This window comes from Myotis nattereri (genome assembly GCF_964212035.1).
Source record: "Myotis nattereri genome assembly, chromosome: 8".
Lineage (NCBI taxonomy): Eukaryota > Metazoa > Chordata > Mammalia > Chiroptera > Vespertilionidae > Myotis > Myotis nattereri.
The window spans coordinates 36,773,575-36,795,317 of NC_138083.1; the positions used below are offsets into that span (position 1 = coordinate 36,773,575).

General features: G+C 48.9%; 1 protein-coding gene across 1 annotated transcript in view; it reads left to right on the top strand.

Annotated features, from left to right (window-relative positions):
- Positions 1–21,743, top strand: part of MMP24 (matrix metallopeptidase 24) — a gene marked incomplete at its 5' end in the record, with an annotated part of 44,622 nt that overhangs the window by 20,173 nt on the left and 2,706 nt on the right. The window contains 6 exons of the mRNA XM_081097028.1: positions 3,111–3,227; positions 5,460–5,764; positions 13,405–13,566; positions 15,644–15,858; positions 18,167–18,305; positions 19,698–19,964. Coding sequence (XP_080953154.1) covers positions 3,111–3,227; positions 5,460–5,764; positions 13,405–13,566; positions 15,644–15,858; positions 18,167–18,305; positions 19,698–19,964 — 1,205 coding nt within the window. The remainder of the gene's footprint in view (positions 1–3,110; positions 3,228–5,459; positions 5,765–13,404; positions 13,567–15,643; positions 15,859–18,166; positions 18,306–19,697; positions 19,965–21,743) is intronic.

Genomic DNA, 21,743 nt, shown 5'->3' on the forward strand with positions numbered 1-21,743 from the left:
GAGGAATAGATGATAGCTAGAGAGAAATGAATTTTGTTTATTTTAAGTTTGAAGAGAATTGGGCATGCTTCAGTTTGTTTAAGAAAAGTCATGAGAAAGGAGGTGGGGCGGTTGGATCCTGAGCTCAGGTGGCGGAGAGAGCAGGGCTGGATGGGGATGTGGGGAAGGTCGTGGGTGAAAGAACGGAAAATCCACCCAAATGAGGAGCCAGGATCTATCCACCCCTTGGATGAGTCACTGTGAGAGAATCATCTCTCTGGGCTTCAGCTTGTTCATTTACAAAGGGGAGTGTTGAATTATGACTCTCAAATTCTAGATTCCATTGTTCTGAGTGTCTAAGCTTTTAAAATGTGGTGAGTATGGGGTTTTATGAGCCTAACATTCTGTCCAAATGTTTTCTACTCCTAGGATTCTCTGATTGTGAGACTGTGGAATTCTGAGATAATACATTAGATTGCTCCTATGGTGCTGGGAGTACAATGGACTCCTTAGCCCGTGGCCCCATGAGTGAGCTGGTTAGAGAGGACCCGACCGCCTTTCAAAGCGGAGGTTATTTTGAGGGCTTTGTGCAGGGCTCGTGGCAGTGCATCCTGGGGCAGAAGCACTGGTGTCTCTGCTGAGGCACCACCTGGCCTTGGGTTTTACTCTGTTCCAGAAAGCCCCAGGCCTGCTGGACAGAGTTCAGAGTGTGGCAGGTGGACACGAGAGGAGGAGGCAGAGGGAATGATCTGAGGGAGGAGGATGGCATTTCCCACTTGCGGTTCTGCCCCGCCCCCTCTTTGCAGGAAGGTGGGGAATGCTGATTTGGAGGCCCGGACAGGAAGAAGGCAGTCACACTTAAAACAAGAATAGGGAAGGCATTGGGGTAAAATTTAGAGACCTTAGTGTTGGCTTCAGCTCTGTGGCCTTGGGCAGTCCACTGCCTTCTCTGGGCCTGTTTCCCCCCTGGGGAACCTTCCAGGCCTTGCTCAGCCCTGTCATTGCCGAGATAGCTCCTGGTTCCTTTCCCAGGGACTGTCAGTGAAAGGAAGCTAGATAAGCAATTCAAAGTACTATTTTTTAAAAAATATATTTTATTGATTTTTCACAGAGAGGAAGGGAGAGGGAATAGAGAGCCAGAAACATCGATGAGAGAGAAACATCGATCAGCTGCCTCCTGCACACCCACCACTGGGGATATGCCCGCAACCAAGCCACATGCCCTTGACTGGAACCGAACCTGGGACTCTTCAGTCCGCAGGCCAATGCTCTAGCCACTGAGCCAAACCGGCCAGGGCCAAAGTACTATTTTTGAGTGCCTACCTTGGAAAACGTCACACATTAGTCATTCACTCATTCACTCATCATTCATTCATTCATTCATTCAACAAACAGTTTCTTTAGCCCAACCTTGTGCTAAGCATGAAAATTAATAGATCACTTATTCATTCAACTAAGTTCTAACCCCACCTCATTATTTTGTTATATTTTGCAAGTTACTCAATTTATGTGTCTCTTTTCCCCCACCTATAAAGCAGAGAATAAATAATTTCTGGTTACCTCACTAAGTTGTATTGAGAATCAGAAAAAAAAATTTTTTTAATATAAACACTGTGAAATTCATCAATTTTTATTCCAATGCATGGTATTGTTATTATTGTGTGTTCCATTATTGATTTCTGAGTATAGGACACTGTAGATGATGTAGACACTATATTTTATTTGGTTATAATATTCTGTCTCTTTTCTATATTGCCAGTAGCAACTGCTTTCAACAACTGCAAATGAGGTCAGACTGTTTTCCCTTCTAGCAATCCCAAGCTATTGTTTTAGTGAAAGAGTCATTAGGCCAGCAGGGATTTGGATGGCCTGGGCCTCAATCAGCCATGAGTTTTTAAATCTCCTACCCTGGCCCCTCTTTTATATCCCAATAATGTCCGAGGTTACTGTTCCCTGATATAACTTTACCTGGTAATAAACAGTTATCAGAATTTACTTTAGTTCCAGGCACTGGGTTAACTTCTGGGGAAACAGTGATGACTATGATACCGTTCCTGTCCTCAAAGATTTTCTCATTTACTAGAGACAACAGACTAATAAATTTAAAAATTCTATGTCCTACAGTTGTTTAGCTACTTTTTGAACAACAAGGCACTTGCTGTCTTCCAAGCTATGCCATTCTACTGTTGAACAGTTCTCGCTTACTCAGCAAATCACTAGTGACCACCTCTGTGCCAGGCATTGTGCCAGCACTGGGAATACAGGCAAGGTTCCTGTCCTCATGTGGCTTAGGATCTGGTGGGAGAGAAAAAGAATAAATAAAAATGCAAATGTATAATTTCCATGAATGGTAAATGCTATAAAGAAAGTTAAGCAGGATAAACCTTAGAGAAGGTGGGCAGGGAAGTCGTCTCTGAAGGGGTGACATTTGAGCAGACACCTAAATGAAGGAGACAAACCATGTGAAGAAGTGTGTTGCAAGCAGAGGGAACAGCAATTGCCAAGACCCTGCAGTGGGCATAATCTTAGCATGTTCAAGGCACAGCAAGAAGGTCACTGTGGCTGGAGCAGAATATATGAGGGGAAAGGGGTAAAGGTGTCATCAGACAAGTAGGCAGGGACTAGATCACAGGGGGCCCTGTGAGCCAAGGTAGGGCGTTTCGAATTAATGCTAGGTGTTTGGGGGGGGGGGATCATTGGAGGGTTTTAAACCAGGAAGTGATACGATTCAATAACATTTACAGACCATTTTCACATATATGTCCTCCTTTGAGGCTCTCTACAACCTAAGAACAGCAAGAACTTGACTTTTCATGTTGCAGATGAGGAAACTGAGGCTCATACTGATTCAGTCGCTTGCCTGGGCTCCTATGATTAGTGATAGAGCTGGAACTATCAAGCCCATTTTCCTGACTCCCAGTCTCATATGCAGCAATGTTTCCGCATATTCAGTTGTGAGTGAATGAATGAATGAATGAATGAGTTGATTGTGTTCCTATTGGGGAACCCATCAAAGCCAGGGTTCCAGTGACCCACACTGCAATTCAAACTGGGACTGGAGACTGTGCAGTATCTTCCTAGAGTGCTCCGTGACCACAGTGTAGGTGTGTATGTGTCTTCTCTCTGCCCAGATGGATGAAGAAACCCCGATGTGGTGTTCCTGATCACCCCCACTTGAGCCGTAGGCGGAGAAACAAGCGTTATGCCCTCACTGGACAGAAGTGGAGGCAGAAGCACATCACCTACAGGTGCTTTGACTTCCTCCCTTCCTCCCTGGTTTTGGCTCCACCTTCATTCTCTTTCCTGGCCTGAGTTTCAGAGGTTGACACCTTAGGTGGGTCTGTGATCAGGGCGTGGGCCAGGTGCTGAGAGCCTATGACAGCTCAACCTGTGGGTCACGACCCTTTGGTGGTCGAACGACTCTTTCACAGGAGTCGCCTAAGGATATCTGATATGATATCCTGCATATCAGATATTTACATTACGATTCATAACAGTAGCAACATTACAGTTATGAAGTAGCAACGAAAATAATTTTATGGTTGGGTCACAACAGAAGGAACTGTATTTAAAGGGCCAGAAGGTTGAGAACCACTGGCCTATGACTTTGTCATCCTTGTGGCTTCCAGAGGATGCTGTATTCAACTTCAGATTTATTTGGTTCTTTAGGGGCTCTTCTTTATGTTCTCTTCACATTCCAATCATGTGTAGCTACAGAAAGTGGGGCATGGATTTTTCAGTAACTTTCAGCAATGATAAAGAACCATAGCTGAGCTCATTCTCCTATCACCACTTGACAAACGACACTATCTGTGATCGACATCCCTTTCCCACTTAGTCTGATGGACTTCATGCGAGACTCCCAGCACAGGTTTCCAGTTGTTTCTTAAGGACTATAGAGAACTGGAACCTGAATCACAACAGTGTCATGTGCTGACTGTCTAGGGCCGTGGTCGGCAAACCGTGGCTCACGAGCCACATGCGGCTCTGTGGCCCCTTGAGTGTGGGTCTTCCACAAAATACCGCCACACTCAAGGGGCCAAAGAGCCGCGGTTTGCCAACCACTGGTCTAGGGAAACCAAGGACAGAGCAGGATCAGTCTCTAAGTGACACCAGCGATCAAGAGCAGGGATGATGGAGCCCATCACAGCTTTCTCAGATGTCTGAATTCAGACTGGGGCTGGGACAAGAGCCAGACATAGGGCAGGCTCAGGTGGGCTCTGGTTGGCACCTCACAACACTCTGAGTCCATCTTGGGTAGATCTCGTAGGTTCTGAGGTAGGATTTAAGATAGAGATCTTAGAGTGGAACTAAGGGCTCTCCTGCTGACAAGCTGTAGAGATCAGAACAGGATTCTTTCAGAAATCTGACAAGAAAAAGAAACTAAAGAAGAATCTGGGTTCTTCTGGATAGATTGGATAGACTGGATAGAAACTGGATAGACTCAGGGTCTCCTGAAGAGGTAGAGTGGATCAAGAAAGAGAACTGAATTCTAACACAACCCTGACCTTACCTTCTAGAACCAACTTCTCTGAGCCTTAGTTTTCTTGCCTGCAGAATGGGTGAGTAATCCTTCTTCCAGGTGTTCACGGGGCAGAACATCCAGAAACAGTGACACTCCGTTATGAGTAACCACGCAATATGGATATAGTAACCTAAAATAGCTAAATCTATAGCTGATTAAATCATATACTGCCCTACACCAGCTTTTAAATAGACTAGCAGCAGTTGGTGCCAAATGTGTGGAGTGTTTGTAAGAGACATTTCATTTAAACTCTCCACTGTTTAACTACTTTTATAACTTTTATAAATGCACATATTCTATGTATTGGGAGAATGTGAATTATTGAGCCTGGATTGCAGGCTCAATCCCTAGTGGGAGGCGTGCAGGAGGCAGCCAATAAATGATTCTCATCATTGATGTTTCTCTCTCTCTCTCCCTCTCCTTTCCTCTCTGAAATCAATAAAAATATATTTTAAAAAAGAGAAAGAAATATCAATGATGAGAGAGAATCATCGATCGGCTGCCTCTTGTATTTCCCCCACTGGGGATAGAGCCAGAAACCCAGGCATGTGCCCTGACCGGGAATCAAACTGTGACCTCTTGGTTCATAGGTCAACACTCAACCACTGGGCCACACTAGCCAGGCAGAGGAACATAAATTTTAGAAACTACTATCCACCAACTTATTTTTTTTTCTAAAAATTGAAGGAAATCCTATATTCAACACAGACTTTGTCAGAGACTAAATACAAAGCACTGATTAAAGCAAAGATACTCTGATTTTAGGCAGGGTTTGGGACCCAGAGCCTTGCCTACTCAGCCTATCCCTCAACCCCTAGGGTACTTAAGCAGAATTCTAGGTGTCAAAATTTGAAGATTATAGGGCCATATGGTCTCTGATGTTCCTTTGAGCTCTGCTAGTCTTTGACTCGCTGTCTGTTCCTCCCTATTCTAATTCCTTCCCCTCTCTCACCAGCATTCACAACTATACCCCAAAGGTGGGTGAGCTAGACACACGGAAAGCTATTCGCCAGGCTTTTGATGTGTGGCAGAAGGTGACCCCACTGACCTTTGAAGAGGTGCCATACCATGAGATCAAAAGTGACCGGAAGGAGGCAGACATCATGATCTTCTTTGCTTCTGGCTTCCATGGAGACAGTTCCCCATTTGATGGGGAAGGCGGATTCCTGGCTCATGCCTACTTCCCTGGCCCCGGAATTGGAGGAGACACTCACTTTGACTCAGATGAGCCATGGACATTAGGAAACGCCAACCATGATGGTAAGGCAATGAGGGAATAGGGGATCAATCCTGGGTTTCTCAGAAGCCCCAAGTAAGAACCTGAAGGATACCATAGATGAGATGAGTTCCTAGTTTCTAGAGCTTCTTGTCCAAGAACTAAGAACCTAAAAGGGTAGGAACTATGTCCCGTCATAATATTCAACATGTGCTCCACCAGGGTCCAGGCCATGGAGATGGGTGAGATCACTTGGTAAATGGTCTAACTGGGCTGAGTCAGAAGGGAGGAATTGGAGCATGAATAAGAAGATAAAGTAATGAATCAGAGGCTGGGGAAAAGGGTTAAAAAATAACTAAAGCTGAATGTGGGGTCTGAAAGCGGTAGGCTCTGGCCTGACGCCAGCTTCAAAGGCCATCTTATGGGATGACGTGACTGGCTCACTCCCTTATGTCAACCTCACAGGTAACTAACATTCTTGGATAACTTTGCTCTTCATCACTATGATTTAATGAATATTACATGGATCCAGAGTTAGTACTGTGCAGTAACAGTAACAATACTCTTCAGGTTGCAAAAGAGTCCCGCATCTGTATTTACTCATAAGGCACATGTTTAGTAAGCAGGCAAGTGTTTATCATTTTTAAATGAAGAGTTTGGGATTGAAGTGGCATAGCTGGTAGATAAGTGGCAGTGCCAGGGCTCAAACCATAGTTCAACCACCTGGCTATGCCTCTAGCCCAGCCGTGGGCAAACTTTTTGACTCGAGGGCCACAATGGGTTCTTAAACTGGACCGGAGGGCCGGAACAAAAGCATGGATGGAGCGTTTGTGTGAACTAATATAAATTCAAAGTAAACATCATTACATAAAAGGGTACGGTCTTTTTTTTTTTTAGTTTTATTCATTTCAAACAGGCCAGATCCGGCCCGCGGGCCGTAGTTTGCCCACGGCTGCTCTAGGGGCAACTAATTCACCCCCAGTCTCCTCACCTGTAAAATGAGGGACTGGATTAGATGATCTCTGAGGTCCCTTCCAACTTTAATGAAACAGGATACACAACCCAGGGGATCCAAACATTAAAAAAAAAAAAAAAAAAAAAAAGACATGGTCTCTGCCCTCTGGAAGTCCAGGGTCAAGTCGGGGAGACAGATATTGTACCTAAATCCCTGGCACAGGCAGCCTGTACTGGAGGATATAGCAGAAATGCCAAGAAAATGCAGAAGGAGGTTAGGGGAGAAAGGGACAGAGGATCCTATTCTATTCTATTTTAGATTGTAATAGACAACTAGTATGTTAATATTCTAAGGCCCTGTCAAGTGCTTTTTACATAGTCTATATATATATTACTCCCCCCATTTTACAGATAGGTAAACTATATAGAGAAATATTAGGTCACCTACCCAAGGTCCCATAGTTGGTGAATGATGAAATAAGGCTTTGAACCTGAGCATTATGACTCCATAGCACACCAAGATCACCTAGAAACTTTTTAAAGAATGCAGACTCCAGGCTCCAGGCTCCAGGCCCCTAACCTTTTGCTATTCTGATTCTCTGATTCTGGGCCTGGGCCTGGGAATCTGCATGTAGTCTGATAAAATCCCTTCTGGTGCAGGGATTCCATCACCTCAAGAAACACTGTCTCCAACCCCAGTGTCTTTAACTTGTCCAATCGTAAGACTCAACCATGGCTTTTGTTAAAAACGGATTCCAGGCCCTCCCCCTGGAGATTCTCATGCTTAAACCTAGGCAAGTTTGGGAAACACTGGGCATTCCTTTTCCTTGGCGAAGCTCAGGCTGAGAGCAGACTCTAAAGCCCATTTCCTCAGAGGCCGTGCCTAGTGTTTGTAAATGGGGATGACCTCCTTGAGAAAAATTTGTACTTATCTTTGCATGGATCAGGGATCATCAACTCTTGGCTCATCCTTCAAAGGGCGGTTCAGGAGGTGGTTCGGCCAAAGCTCAGCCCAGGCAAAATTATAAATCCAGTTTCTCTTTGCCCCCTGCCCTCTTCAAACTTGTGTCCTCTTTCCTACCTAGCTCCATTTCCTCTGCCCAGTGTCCCTTCCCTTCTGTCCTGGATGTGGTTTCCTGGCTTTCAGGACTCCTGTCCTTTATCTCATTCTTATTCTTGGATCCATGTCAAGGAATGGCGGTCTGTGCTAACTGATAAGGTGTGAGGAGAAGAAAACTAACATTTTTTAGCTCCAGTGATATGCCAGCTTGTGAGATTTTAAATATAGCCCTGATAGAGATAAAGGAAACCCTCAAAGATTGTTGTCCAGGAAGCACCGGGAAGACACTCCTCCTCCTCTGCCCTCCCCTTCCCAGCTCTGGGGTTTGCATTTCCCACATCCACTCCCTGCTGTTGGAGACCTTGGACCCAGTCTCAAAAGCCCAAGCATTGCTGGTGGTGTGGGTGGGAAGGAGTTGGGACCATCCCGGCACCTTCCTGTCTGTCCCACCCCATCCTGATGAAGGACTGCTGGTTCTGACAGAAATTCCAAGGTAGCCAATGTCTTCTTTGGACAAGAGTCAGGACTTTTCTATGCTCTGGAAAACCAAGCATGAACTGTCCAGATGCCTCTCATAACCACAGTAATAGCTGGATGGCAAGCTGGAAAGGCACCAACTGCCCTGGGGCGGCTTTGGAAAGGGAAGGATAGGAACCAAGATTTATTGAGCACCTGTATATTATCTTGTTTAGTTTCCACATAAACTCAGGGAGGGAGGGAGCAGTGTTCTCCTTGGAACTTCTGTTTCATGGCTTTCTTCTCTATTCTATATTTCCAATATGGAAAATTTCAAATTCACAAAAGTAGAGAAAATGACAATATGAACCCCCAGGCACCCATTACCCTGCAACAACAATTATCAACATTATGTCATTCCTATGTTATCTACCCTCTCCCGGCACATGCTTTTATTTTTTTGGCTGAGATTTGTTTGTTTGTTTGTTTGTTTAATTTCAGAGAGGGAGGGAGAGGGAGGGACAGAAAAACATCAATGATGAGAGAAAATCATTGATTGGCTGCCTCCTGCACACACACCCACCCCCACCCCCCCACCCCCCCCCCAGGGACCGAGTCCAGCACTCTGGCATGTGCCCTGACCAGGAATGGAACCCTGACCTCCTGATTCATAGATCGATGCTCAACCATGCTGGCCAGGCTTGGCTAAGGTGTTTTAAAGAAAATCCCAGGCATAATCATTTTACCTGTAAATATTTTGGTATATATCAATACCTCTGATTAGTTTTTACACAACCACAAAATCAATATCAAACCCAACAAAATTAACAATAATTTCTTAAAATCAAATACCCGGTTTGTGTTCATTTTCTCAAGTTACTTCAAAAATGTCTTTTATAGTTGTTTGCTTGCATCAGGATCCAAACACCATGCATACACCATACAAGACTGATGTGTCTCCTAAGGCCCTTTTAATTTAAAAGTCACCTTGCTTCCTTTTCCTGTGCCCCAACAACCATATATATTAAAGAAACTGGGTCACTTCTCCTGAGTATAGTCATTTGGCTTGATGAGATTCAGGTTCACTTTTAACTTGTCTTTCTCCCCCATATTTCCTGAATATTGTTAATTAGATCAACAGGCCAGATTCAGGTTCACTTTTTTGGCAAGAATACTTCCTAGGTCAGTGGTTCTCAACCTTCTGGCCCTTTAAATACAGTTCCTCATGTTGTGACCCAACCATAAAATTATTTTCGTTGCTACTTCATAACTGTAATGTTGCTACTGTTATGAATCATAATGCAAATATCTGATATGCAGGATGGTCTTAGGCGACCCCTGTGAAAGGGTCGTTCGACCGTCAAAGGGGTCACGACCCACAGGTTGAGCACCGCTGTCCTAGGTGGGGCTGGTCCTCCCTAATCCATCACATTGGGAAGCACATGTGATGCAGGTTGTCCCACTTCTAGTGATGTTAAGGTTGACTGGTTGGCTCAGGTGTGTCAGCCTGACCCAACCTTTAAAAAGTCTACCTGAGGAACTTTAAAAAGGAGGGGGGGAAAAGTTGCCTAAACTCTAACCCAAAACTCCTGAATCATAATCTCCTCCACCTGCGTGTTTAAAAGGCTCTCTGTTGCAGCGGTCGCCAGCCTTTCGGACCTCACAGACCACCTGTGGTCTGAGGACCACCAGTTGGCAGCCCCTGCTCTGGAGAACCACTGGATGGTAGAGGTGATTCTGATTCTCCAGCTCGTTGGAGTCTGGGTGAAAGGTAATCCAGCCCACCACGCCTTTAAGCTGGTCTTGGGGACTGCTTCCAGGTACTTTCTGTCCTCAACTCTTTCCAATGAGTCAAGTAGTGAAGTCAGCAGAATTCACTAAGCTCTGCTGGGGAGGGAGCCCAGCCCAAGGGAAGGTGACAAGACAGGAAGAGTCATCCAGACCAGCAATTCACAAGGTAGAGCCCTTTTGCAATTATTTCAATGATTCTTCTCCACATTGGGAGCTAGACTCAGCAGGGATCATAATGTCCATTTTGTAGATGAGGAAAGTAAAGTTTCATGTGGTTAAGAAATTCACACAGTCAGTAAGTGGCAGAGCCAGGAGTGAGCCCAGGACTCTGAATTTTTAAAAGTCACCCCAGGTGGTTCTGCTGCAGGTGGTCCAAAGACCACACCTGAAAAAATATTGAACTTTTGGCACTGTCCTGTCCTGACTGCTGTCACCGAGCCCTCTCAAACACAAAGCTTGCTCTCAAGGAGCTTACAGTCCGAGGATGAATGAGAGTGTGTGCTAGATACTATCATGTAGAATGGAAAGTGGTCAGTGCCATAGAGATAGTTCAGATAAACCGCTGGTAGAGTGCAGAAGAGGCAGCATTCACTGTCAGTGGGAGAAATCAAGGAGGGCTTCCTGGAAGATATGGCATTGAGCTGAACTTTGAAGAAATAAGGCTATTCCGGGTGGAGGGGATGGCACTGGCAAAAGAACAGAGGAAAAGGGAAATTCTGTAAACTATTGGGTGTTGGAGGAGTAAAGCAGATGGGGCTCGCCAAATTTGGAGGTCCTAAGAGAAGGAAATGAGGCACAGACAAGGTATATACTTGCTAAGAGGCCCAAGGCTTTGAGCTCCCAGCCCACCCACAGGAATACTCCCTATTGGGGATTCTGGTCCTCACACACAGCTCAATGTGACCCAGCTAATTAACAGTGATAGTTCTGTGACAGGAGCCTATATGAATGCTTTACATATTTTGCCTCATTAATCTTCACCTCAGTTCTTATGATGGTACCATTATTCCCTTCATTTTACAGAGAAAGAGATTTAACCTGTCACCCTGCTAGGACATGGCAGTGCTGGGTTCATGGCAGTGTGACTCCCAGGAACTGCCATTCTGACCCGTGGAGTCTACTCCATACCTCTGCTTTTCCACCTCACACGCTCCAGGGAGTTCTCCTGCTCCTGATCCCTCTCCTTCCATCTCCTCAGGGCAGGTTTCTTGGGTTTCTGTGCAATAAGATGCCAGTTCCCCAGTTCTCTGCCTTTTGGTCCCTGGATCAAACCCACAGGCCCTTTCCTTCAAGGACTTACTCCTGTTGTCTACAGAGACCCAGGCACAGAGGCTCACAGAGTAACAGACACAGGCTAGGGACAAATATTTAGTCTGGCCGGGAGCTTGGAGCCCCGCTCCCTGGTTTCCAGCAGAGATCCTTGTGGATACCCCTGAGGAAGAGCCTGGTCAGGAGACAGAGGCCTAAGCAGCTTGTCCCAGGTGGAAGAGCAGGCTAGGAGCAGAGCCAAGACTGGACCCCAGGAAGCAGAGCTGCCTTCCGCTGGCTCTCGCAGCCGCCTTTGTTTGGGATGGAGCTCAGAGATGAGCTCACCCTTTCCTGCTGCCAGAGGGACCAGGACCTGAGGAAGGAACTGGGGGCAGCCTGGCCTCCTCATGCCAGCTTGCCCTTCCCCAGCAGAAGGCAGCCCCAGGCTCCTGGCCAACCTTGTGCTGATCTTGCCCATGCCCCCTTTGCTGAAAAAACTGGTGGTGTCAGCAGAGGAGCAGGCATACACGTGTCTGGGCCCACCCCATGGGGTTCTTCTCTTTTCCCAAGACTTTAGCCAGAAAGGCCAGAGACAGTCCTCAACCCCATCTGACCCTCACAGGGCCCTTGGATGCACTGGGGTAGGGTATCTTTGCCAGTGACACTGAGGCCAGAGTGGACACTATGACTCCTGACAACCTTCTGGGCTCCTGGCAGCCTCCCCTGTACTTGAAGGTGGCAGGAATGGACTGCAACATGCCTCAAAGCTGGGCAGTAAGAGGCAGGGCTCAAGGGCATTCCAATGCCAGAGATCAAGGGAAGCAGGGATCTGTAACTGGACAGACAAGAGTCAGGACTGTTGAAACAACAGCCTGCCCAACTCTCAGCCCCTTGCATTTCTTTCACAAAGTTGGGGTTATTTAATCCCACCAAAATCAGGCTTTTCCCTGTCCCAGGCCTGATCAGGGGAGTTGGTTTTAAGAAGACCTAGTTGCTAGAACCCCAATGGCCTTGTGCTTCCCTTCTGGTCAATAGGCTTATTCTAGGCACCAACCTTCCCTACCTTATGTATGGTAACAAGAGCTACTATGCCCTCACACAACCCTATAAGGTAGGATGATTTCCCCAGGCTCAGAGGGTAGGCCTTCTGGCCAAGTTCCCACAGCTGGTGGGGGTAGAGCTGGGCATTAATGTGATCTGCTCCACTCAGGCATGTGCTCAAGACCACGATGCTATGTGGCTGCCTCAGCTTCATACTTGAGATCCCATGCCCCACTTTCAGCACCTGGACCTTATTGTTTTTTACTCAAATCTGAATTCCTGTCTTTGATCTCGATGATAACTCAGTTTAGATCTGAGTTCTTGCTGGACTGAGAGTTGCCACAGGCCCAGAGCCCGGCCTGCCCCTGGGTCTCCTGAAGCTGACCTCCAACCTATCGCCCAGAACTCCCCTCTGCCTGTCCCACTACCTCCTCCTTGGCTCAGGCCCCTTTCATCTCCCACCTGGGCCCTTGTACAGCTTCCGAACTGACCCCCTGCCCCCCCTGCCTCTGGTCTCACCGCCCTCTAAACCCTCCTCCAACCACAGCCAGGGTGATGTCATTGTGTCACCACCCCCACTCCTGCTTAAACCCCCCACTGGCCAAGAAGCCAATCCAAATTCCTTTGCATGGCATCATAGCCTGCTGCCAGCCTGGCTGACCTCATCGCTCTCTGGCCCTCCCCTCGTGCTTTGTTCCAGAGCCAAGTGGAATGAAACTGCTTGTCCCTGGATCTTGTTTATAGCTTTCCGTCTGCCAGGAATGCCATCCCCACCCATCTTCCTCTCCTACCCCCTGAATCCATTCTCCAGACTAACTTCTTATCTTTCAACACTCAACTTATGCTTCACCTTGATGAAGCTTCATGGAGCACCTTCCTTCAAGTTTAAATCACTCCTCCTTCTTGATATCCTCACTCTATAGACATCTATTAAAGCACCTGGAACACTAGTTTCACTTATTTCATTTCTCCTTCCCTTTCCCCCATGATGTCGAGAGTTCTAGAAGGCAGGGTGTGATCCAGTGTCCGGCACGGGGCCTAGCACAAAATCTATGGGTGTTTTCCAACATAATGGATTGACTGTCTGATATCTACGTGGGTGCCCTGGGCACCTTCCCATCCCCCTCTCCACAGGGAATGACCTCTTCCTGGTGGCTGTGCACGAGCTGGGCCATGCACTGGGACTGGAGCACTCCAACGACCCCAGCGCCATCATGGCACCCTTCTACCAGTACATGGAGACACACAACTTCAAGCTGCCTCAGGATGATCTCCAGGGCATCCAGAAGATTTACGGTGTGTGGCAGGGGAGAGGGGGCACCACTTCTACTGTGGGGTTGGGCTGTGGCTGCCTGCCTGTCACGGGGAGCGGGGAAGGGAAGGGGAGCACTGCCATCCATCCACATAGCTGCTGTGTCTCTGACAGCTGTCTGACCTTTGGAGACTGAAGATGTCCTTGCTTAACCAGAGTGGGCAAAGCTACCTCCCCACCTCCACCATCCTCCCTTGCCCTCACCCTGGGAAATAGGGGAGGGTATGCTACTGGGAGGGTATGCTACCTACTCCCTTTTCTCTCTTGCCTTGCCCCTCCACACACCTCCCTCTAGCCTCCTGAGGTTCACTTTCAAGGGATCCCACTTCTAGCCAGGAGATCCACACATCTGCCCAAGTAACAGTGATACAATGTGATGAATATCATAACCAGAGCTTTTTTCTTAAACAAGAAAAACTAAGAAGCTAGGCTGATACCTTGATAAAATATGAGAAGCCTGCTACCATACCACCCACCCAGTTCTCTGGTAACACTGGTATGTGAAATCCTTGTTGTTGTCCAGTAGGTGGAGATGGGAAGACCAGTTTACTTGAGAAAATGCAGGTCCACATAGCACAACCCCCTCCCCTGCCCCCCCAAGGCTATGGAGCATAGATGGGCTCTCTCTGGACCTCACCGAGGAGGTGGCCCCACCCAGAGCCCTGAAGGTTAGGCAGGATCTCCATAGGCTAAGCTGTAGAGGACTGGACAGGGGTGGTGGTAACTGGAGGGTATTTTGAAAATAGAATGGCCAGGATTTGCTGATTGATGAGACATGGGGTGAGGAGGATGACAACAAGGTTTCTGGCTTTTGTAATTGTGAGGTCACAGGACAGACCAGTCTGTAGCTCAGAGATCTGGGCTGGGATGTTGATTTGGAAATCTTTGGTGTCCAATATAGCCACATGTGGCTACTGAAATTGAAATTTATCTTAATTAGACTTAAATAAAATTAAATTTTCAGTTCCTCTGTCACACTAACACTAGTCACTCATTTCAAGTGTTCGGTAGCCAGGTGTGGCGAGAGGCTGCTGTACTGGACAGTGCAGATTAGAACATTTCTGTCATCCCAGGACATCCTATTGGACTCTAAGGGAGTCTTTAAAGCTGTGAACTGGATGAGATCACTTAGGGTGGTGATTCTTAACCTGGCTGCCCACTGGAATCACCTTCGGTTTTCAATAAAAAATACCAATACCAGACCCTCATCCCAGAGATTTGGTTTTAATTGGTCTGGGGTGCCTTCTAAGCATCAAGAGTTTTTTTAAACTCCCGAGGTGATCCTATTATGCAAGTTGAGAAGCTCTAACCTAGGGACCAAAATAGAGAGAGAGAAAAGAAGAGGACCCAGGGCTACCGCCACCTTTCGAGTAGAGGGGAATGAGGAAAGGCTGCCAGTAAAGGAGGCTGAGAAGGCACAGCCCCGGGTAGGAGGGAAACCAGGACAGTGCTGGGTTCCGGAAAAGAGAGAAGAGTGTTTTGAGGAAAGGGTTTCTATGATCTTGCTACAAGTGTGGGCCTCAGACAGCAGCATGAGCATCACCCGAGAGCTTAAAGAAATGCAGAATCGCAGGCCCCACCAGATCCTCTGAGTCATAATCTGCATTTTATCAAGATCCCTGAAGAACTCATATGCACATCAAAGTCTGAACCAAGTAACCACTGAATCTGGCAACACAGAGGCCACTGGTGATCTTGAAGAGCAGTGCAGTGGGTAACGGGCAGAGCCATGTTGAAGCAGGATAAAGAATGGAGGGGAGTGAGGAAGTGGGCCAGCGTGTGTGGAGGGGAGCAGAGGAAGAGGGTATGGGTCACTGAACTTAAGAAGGGACTTGTTCTTTCACAAAAGGAGAGAAGAAAGAGAACATATCAGATTTGAGGGTGGACAAATGAGAGTCTCATTTAATGGTTATTTTTCACCTATTTTCTCAAAGATTGGGGAATGAAAAATGGGGAGAGAGGACAGGAGGCTGGAGTGTGACAGACTTGTTTCAGGCTGCCTAGGTGATGGGGAGGCAGGGAATGGCTGGCCCCTTTCTAAGATGCAGCCCCTCTCTCCAGGACCCCCAGCCGAGCCCCTGGAGCCCACAAGGCCCCTCCCCACGCTCCCTGTCCGCAGGATCCATTCACCGTCTGAGAGGAAGCATGAGCGCCAGCCCAGGCCTCCTCGGCCACCCCTCGGGGACAGGCCATCCACACCCGGTGCCAAACCCAACATCTGTGATGGCAACTTCAACACAGTGGCTCTCTTCCGGGGCGAGATGTTTGTGTTTAAGGTAGGCCCAGTCAACAGGCACCTTCCAGGGGTTCCCTCCCATGTCTTCCCCACCATGGAGCAGGCTGCTGCTCTGGGATTCGGCCTGCTGTGGGGCCTACCTGGGAGCTGGCCCAATGGCCAGGACACAGGGTCTCTTCCTGGTGCTGCTGAGTGAATCAAGAGGGGGTGGGGGGAATTGGTGACCCCAGGGTTACCTCTTGGAAGTGTTGGGAGACTTGCTTCTGGTCTGTGACTAAGCAAGTCACCTCCCTTCTCTGGACCTCAGTTTCTCCATCTGAAAACTAGGGGTCATTCCTAACGAAGGTGTATGAAGATCAAATAATGCATGGCTATGAAATAGGGGCTGGCACAGTGGTGGCTGTGTCTGTCTCCAGATCCTGCCAGGGCTGAGAGGCTGGTACTCAGTCATTGGATAAGGAAGGATGTGACCTGGGGGGAACTCTCTGAAGCGGAGGCCATCCTGAGAGGCGGGCAGTTGAAAACTGCCTGCTGACCACACTCCCAGCCTCGGAGGCAGTAAGCCCTCCAATGAAGGGGGTCTGGGCAGCACGTCTCCATCTCACTGGGAGGTCGTGGAGGACTTCCCCACTCCCCTCGTGGAGTTCTCCCCAGCAAGGTTTGAGCAATGAGCAAGAATCAGGCACCCTGGGTCAGTCTGCCTCTCACCGAGTGGCTCTAGGAACCCACTTGGCATTCCTTAGGACCCTGTATATCTCAGATCAACTTAACCTGACAGGAAGCAAGCCAGGCTACATCTTGTCACCTGCCTGGTCCTGTCACCTTAGCCAGGGGCTGACTGGTGGGGAAGCCTGCTTGGTGTGTTGCACTGGGTTCTAAGGAAGCAGACTCTGAGACGATGTTTGGAATGCAGGACTTTGATGAGGGAGTACCTTTGGGATCAGCATCTGTGGGAGGGAAGCAGGACTGGGCAGAAGATGATAGTTATAAGCAGCCATTAGGCCCATTGCAGACTCAGCCACCCTCACAGGGGGCTCTGGATCTAGGTTGGCTGGTCAGAATTACCCCATATTGGGCTCCAAATGGCTGTAACTTTATACCCCCTGCCTCATTCAGTCATTGGATAAGGAAGGATGTGACCTGGGGGGAACTCTCTGAAGCGGAGGCCATCCTGAGAGGCGGGCAGTTGAAAACTGCCTGCTGACCACACTCCCAGCCTCGGAGGCAGTAAGCCCTCCAATGAAGGGGGTCTGGGCAGCACGTCTCCATCTCACTGGGAGGTCGTGGAGGACTTCCCCACTCCCCTCGTGGAGTTCTCCCCAGCAAGGTTTGAGCAATGAGCAAGAATCAGGCACCCTGGGTCAGTCTGCCTCTCACCGAGTGGCTCTAGGAACCCACTTGGCATTCCTTAGGACCCTGTATATCTCAGATCAACTTAACCAGAGTTGTGAAAGTCAAAATAAGGTTTAAACAAACTGGATGTGAAAGCCCTTTGTAAAACACCTTTGAAAAACCTTTCCTAGCCTTTGTACCATCTTTTACGAATCATTCATTCTTCTGTACTCTTGGATCCTCCAACGGAACAGTTCCTAGGCAAGTCTGGGCTTTGTCATCCTCACTTACACATAAGAAAGCTGAGGTCCTGGGAGGTTGCAGACCTGGCCCAGTATGCCTACCAGCCAGGGGCTGCAGGGAGGCCAGGCACCAGTTTGAAGAGGAGGGCTTTTCTCACACTCTTGGCCTATTGACCTGCCATTTATTCAACATCGACTATGTGCCCCCTATTGTTCCAGTCACTTTGCCTATATTCTCTCCTCTGATCCCTCATTATTCCCCCATTTGCAGGTGAGGCTCTTTAAGTACTATGCCCAAGGTCATGCAGCTATAAGTGGAGGAACCTGAATTCACATCCAGGTCTTGGGGGAATTCCCCCAAGCAAAAGAGGGTTTGCTTCCCATGGTCCTTGCCCTGCTGGATGGAGCCAGCCATATATGAGGAGGGCACTCTGCCCAGGCTCAATGACCTAGGAGTGGCTCTGCTGATGTCAGTGACTCTCTGCTGCCCTCACGTGGCTACTCCAGGCCCTGGCATCACCCCTTCTGCTCCTCCACATCTCTTCTCCCATCAGACCTGTCTACTCTGTCTCAGGCTGCTCCTTTAAGGAGGCTTACTTAAAGAGAGTTAACGAGCATCCTGTCTTCCTCACAGGGCTTTGAAAGTTAGAAGCAGTAAATGGACAGACTTGACAAAGGTTTTCAAGGCTGGGCACAGGGGAAGGTATTGGATGGTTTGGGTTGAGCACTGGGTTCACAGGTTATGCCTCTTCCTCTCCCCTCCTTAACTCCTAGGATCGCTGGTTCTGGCGCCTGCGCAATAACCGGGTGCAGGAGGGTTACCCCATGCAGATCGAGCAGTTCTGGAAGGGCCTGCCTGCCCGCATAGATGCAGCCTATGAAAGGGCCGATGGAAGATTTGTCTTCTTCAAAGGTAATGTGGCCTGTGCTGAGGGACTTGGGATGGTTCCCTGTCCTCGGGACCCCCTTTCTACATCTGTGAACTGGGAGAAGTGGGGTGGGAGGCAGATGTACTCCACGGGCCCTTCTAGCCCTAACAGAGACACTGACACTTGAAAGGACAGATCCCTTCAGGCAGGCAATGTACAATTTGGGGAAATCAAGTCAAGGAGTGATTGTTAAGGGTCTATATGTGTCAAAGTTGGTGGGCAACAAGCCTCAGCCACATGAAGTAGAGGGTTGTACAGGCCACTGAAGACCATCAGCTCCATGGAAGGCCACCCTATCAGTTCTGTAAGAGTCCAGAGGGAGGAGGCCACACATCCCAGAGGCTGGAACAGGCAGGGAAGGGGGAGGGGGCCTAACATGTGCAGCAGGCCACCCTGTGCCCTCCCCGAGCCCATCCTGTGCTAGGTGGTTTCACTTCAATTATCTTGACCTGGGTCAGATAAGGTACAGATAGTGAGAAGGAAGGAAAGCAGTCCAAGGCGGAGGGAACAGCATGGGCAAAGGAGGAGTGTGGGAATGTGCATGTGTGGAGCCCCTCATCGGAAAGCTGTGAGAAGTGGCCTGGAAAGGTAGTTGGGGGGGGGGGGGGGAGGGGAAGGCCTGAAGAGCCTTGTTTGCCAGGCCAGAATTTAATATTGATCTCTTAGGGCAACACTGGAAATTCACTGGATGTTTGTGAGCAACAGAGAACCAGAGAGCAGGTGCAGAGGCGGGAGGCCATTTCTGAAATGGTTGCTGGAGCGGAGGAGAGTGATGTCTGCAAGGCCCAGAGCAGGGAGGCTAAAGGCAGCTAGAGGAGGAGGAAAGAGGGCCAGAGGTGATGCCAGGACTTGTTGGGGACGCTGGGAGGCTGCAAGGTGATGAGGTAGGGCGCCCCTTGTGATGGAGATGGGGAACTCTGGAAAGCCAATTTGGAAATGCCCAGAGGCAGATGGGCCACAGGGTACCCAGGTCTGGTGCTTGGTCCACTGAGAGAGTAGCTATGGGCTAGAGCCTTAGAGTTGGGTGTCATTGGTGAAAGGGGGGGAGCAAGGAACACTAGTGTGTACGAGTGGCTGAGATCACTCAGAGAGGAGAAAGGAACAAGTCACGGAGGGTGAAACACAGAGCCTGGGCAGCATGGGATGAGTTGTCCAGGATCTGTGACTGGCTTCTGGCCACTTGCCCCCTACGGTTTGCCTGGGCCAAGAGGCCTCAGTCTACTGAGGGTATCAGGCAGGCCTGGGGCTGTTCCCCTGCCGTACTCTGGCGCTATGAATGACTTCAGTCCCCGAATAAGATGGGCAGGTGGCACTAGCCACAACCTCTGGCATTGAGTGACTGGGCAAAGCTGATCCTGGGCTCCTCTTGGCCACAGGTGACAAGTACTGGGTGTTTAAGGAGGTGACGGTGGAGCCCGGGTACCCCCACAGCCTGGGGGAGCTGGGCAGCTGTCTGCCCCGAGAAGGCATTGACACGGCTCTGCGCTGGGAACCCGTGGGCAAGACCTACTTTTTCAAAGGCGAGCAGTACTGGCGCTACAGCGAGGAGCGGCGGGCCACAGACCCTGGCTACCCCAAGCCCATCACCGTGTGGAAGGGCATCCCACAGGCTCCCCAAGGGGCCTTCATCAGCAAGGAAGGATGTATGTATGGGCCCGGCAGGGTGGGAGGGGTCTCAGCAAAGCCCTCGGGCACACTCTCAGGGTATCCAGGTTTGAGAAACACTGCCTGGGAGCAAAGACAGCTGCCTCGTATCCACCCATGTTCACACAGCAAAATTCTCTTACCAGCTACCAAGTCACAATTTCTTATCTTCAGGGATGATTCTCCATTGAGAGGTGTTTTCATAGACTGACTTCAGTCCTTCAAACAGCATTCCTCATGGGCCTCAGGTGTACTCCAGGAGTTCCTTATCAAATCTGAAAAGCAATGATAATGGTGTTCCCAGGGTTTGAGGGCAGGGAGGTGGAGAGAGAAGCTTTCTTTGTTTACAAGACATTTTCTAAGCCCCTCCTAGAGGCCAGAGTAGGAGCTTCTCAGGAAGAGGCTGGGTCTTGTCAGGCGCAGAGTAGGTATCATAAATGTCTGTTGAATACATCTCCACTGATATGGTCAAAAGCACAGCCTGGCTGGTTTCACATCCCATCTCCACCACTTACTATGAGTTTGGGCAAATCACTTTTTTTCCTCAGTTTCCTGATACCTACCTCATAGGATTTTGTAAGGATTAAATAAATCATGGAGAGCACTTAGACTAATGCCTAGCACATGGCCCGTGCCATCTGCTTTAGCTGCTATCATCACTGTCATCTTGTTGATGTGTTTTAGTTTATATGGAATGACAGATTTACTCACTCCACAGTAATTACTTAGAACCAGGTTGTGTGGGAGGGCTGAAGATGGAGCAGAGAACAAGACTTGCATTGCATCCTGTTTCTCAGGCTAGGGGCAGAAAAATAAGACAGCAACAAATGCTGTAAGGGAAAGAAATGCTGTGAGAAAGCAACTAGGCAGAGGGGGCCACTTTAGAGGTCATTGGGAAGGACTCTGACGAGGATCACTAGTAAAAAAGCCAACAGCTCCAGGGACAGAGCAGCTATCTGGTGGCTCTCCTGTGTACCTCATGCTTTACACACGTGGACTCACCTTCTGGGGAGCCTCAGAAACAGATGACATCAAAGACTTTGGCCAATGAATGTCCCAGCCAGGGTGGGGAACCGGCCAATGAGAGTCTGAGTGCGTTGCTTTGCATCTGTGGACTGGCTTGCTGCTAAGGCTGTTGCTGGGAGCCTTGGAGTGGCCTCCCAAAGTTTGCTGCTTTCTTTCCTCCCAGCCCCTCCCCTAGAAGGGTCCCAGAAATCTTGTAATCAGTGTTTCGAAGTGATGTATGCCAAGCCAAAAAAAAAAAAAATCCATAATTGCCAAGAGGTGGTGTCTGCTGTCAAGAGGAAAAATCTTGCTCCCTGCCTCCCTTGGCTCAGGCAGGAGCTGGACTAAGGCACTAGAGCTATGGAGATTGTGCTGTCCAAGCCCTAAGTTGGGGGCTTGATCTGACCCATGTGGGGTTGCCTACGGGGACAGTGTCACAGAGCTATGGCCCCAGACTGAGAAGGTCCAGTCTGGGAAGCACAAATTGAATTTACCAATTTGACTTAAAGCCCCTCTATGGCTCCCCAGAACCTTTGAGAATATGGGGTGGGCTGCTCCAGGTCCTGGGTGCCCATTTCTGCAGCCATGCAGGTGATAGTCCATGACCCAGACACACTATTTGCAGGATTGCCAAGCACTGTGCTCCCCCACCTCCAAGCCCACTCCTCCTTCAGAGCTCCTCTGGGACTCCCCCAGGTGGGAGAGGTGCCCCTCCTCCACACACCCACAGCGCCTTCCGCCCTCACATGCAGGCGCAGGAAGTGTCTGGGAGT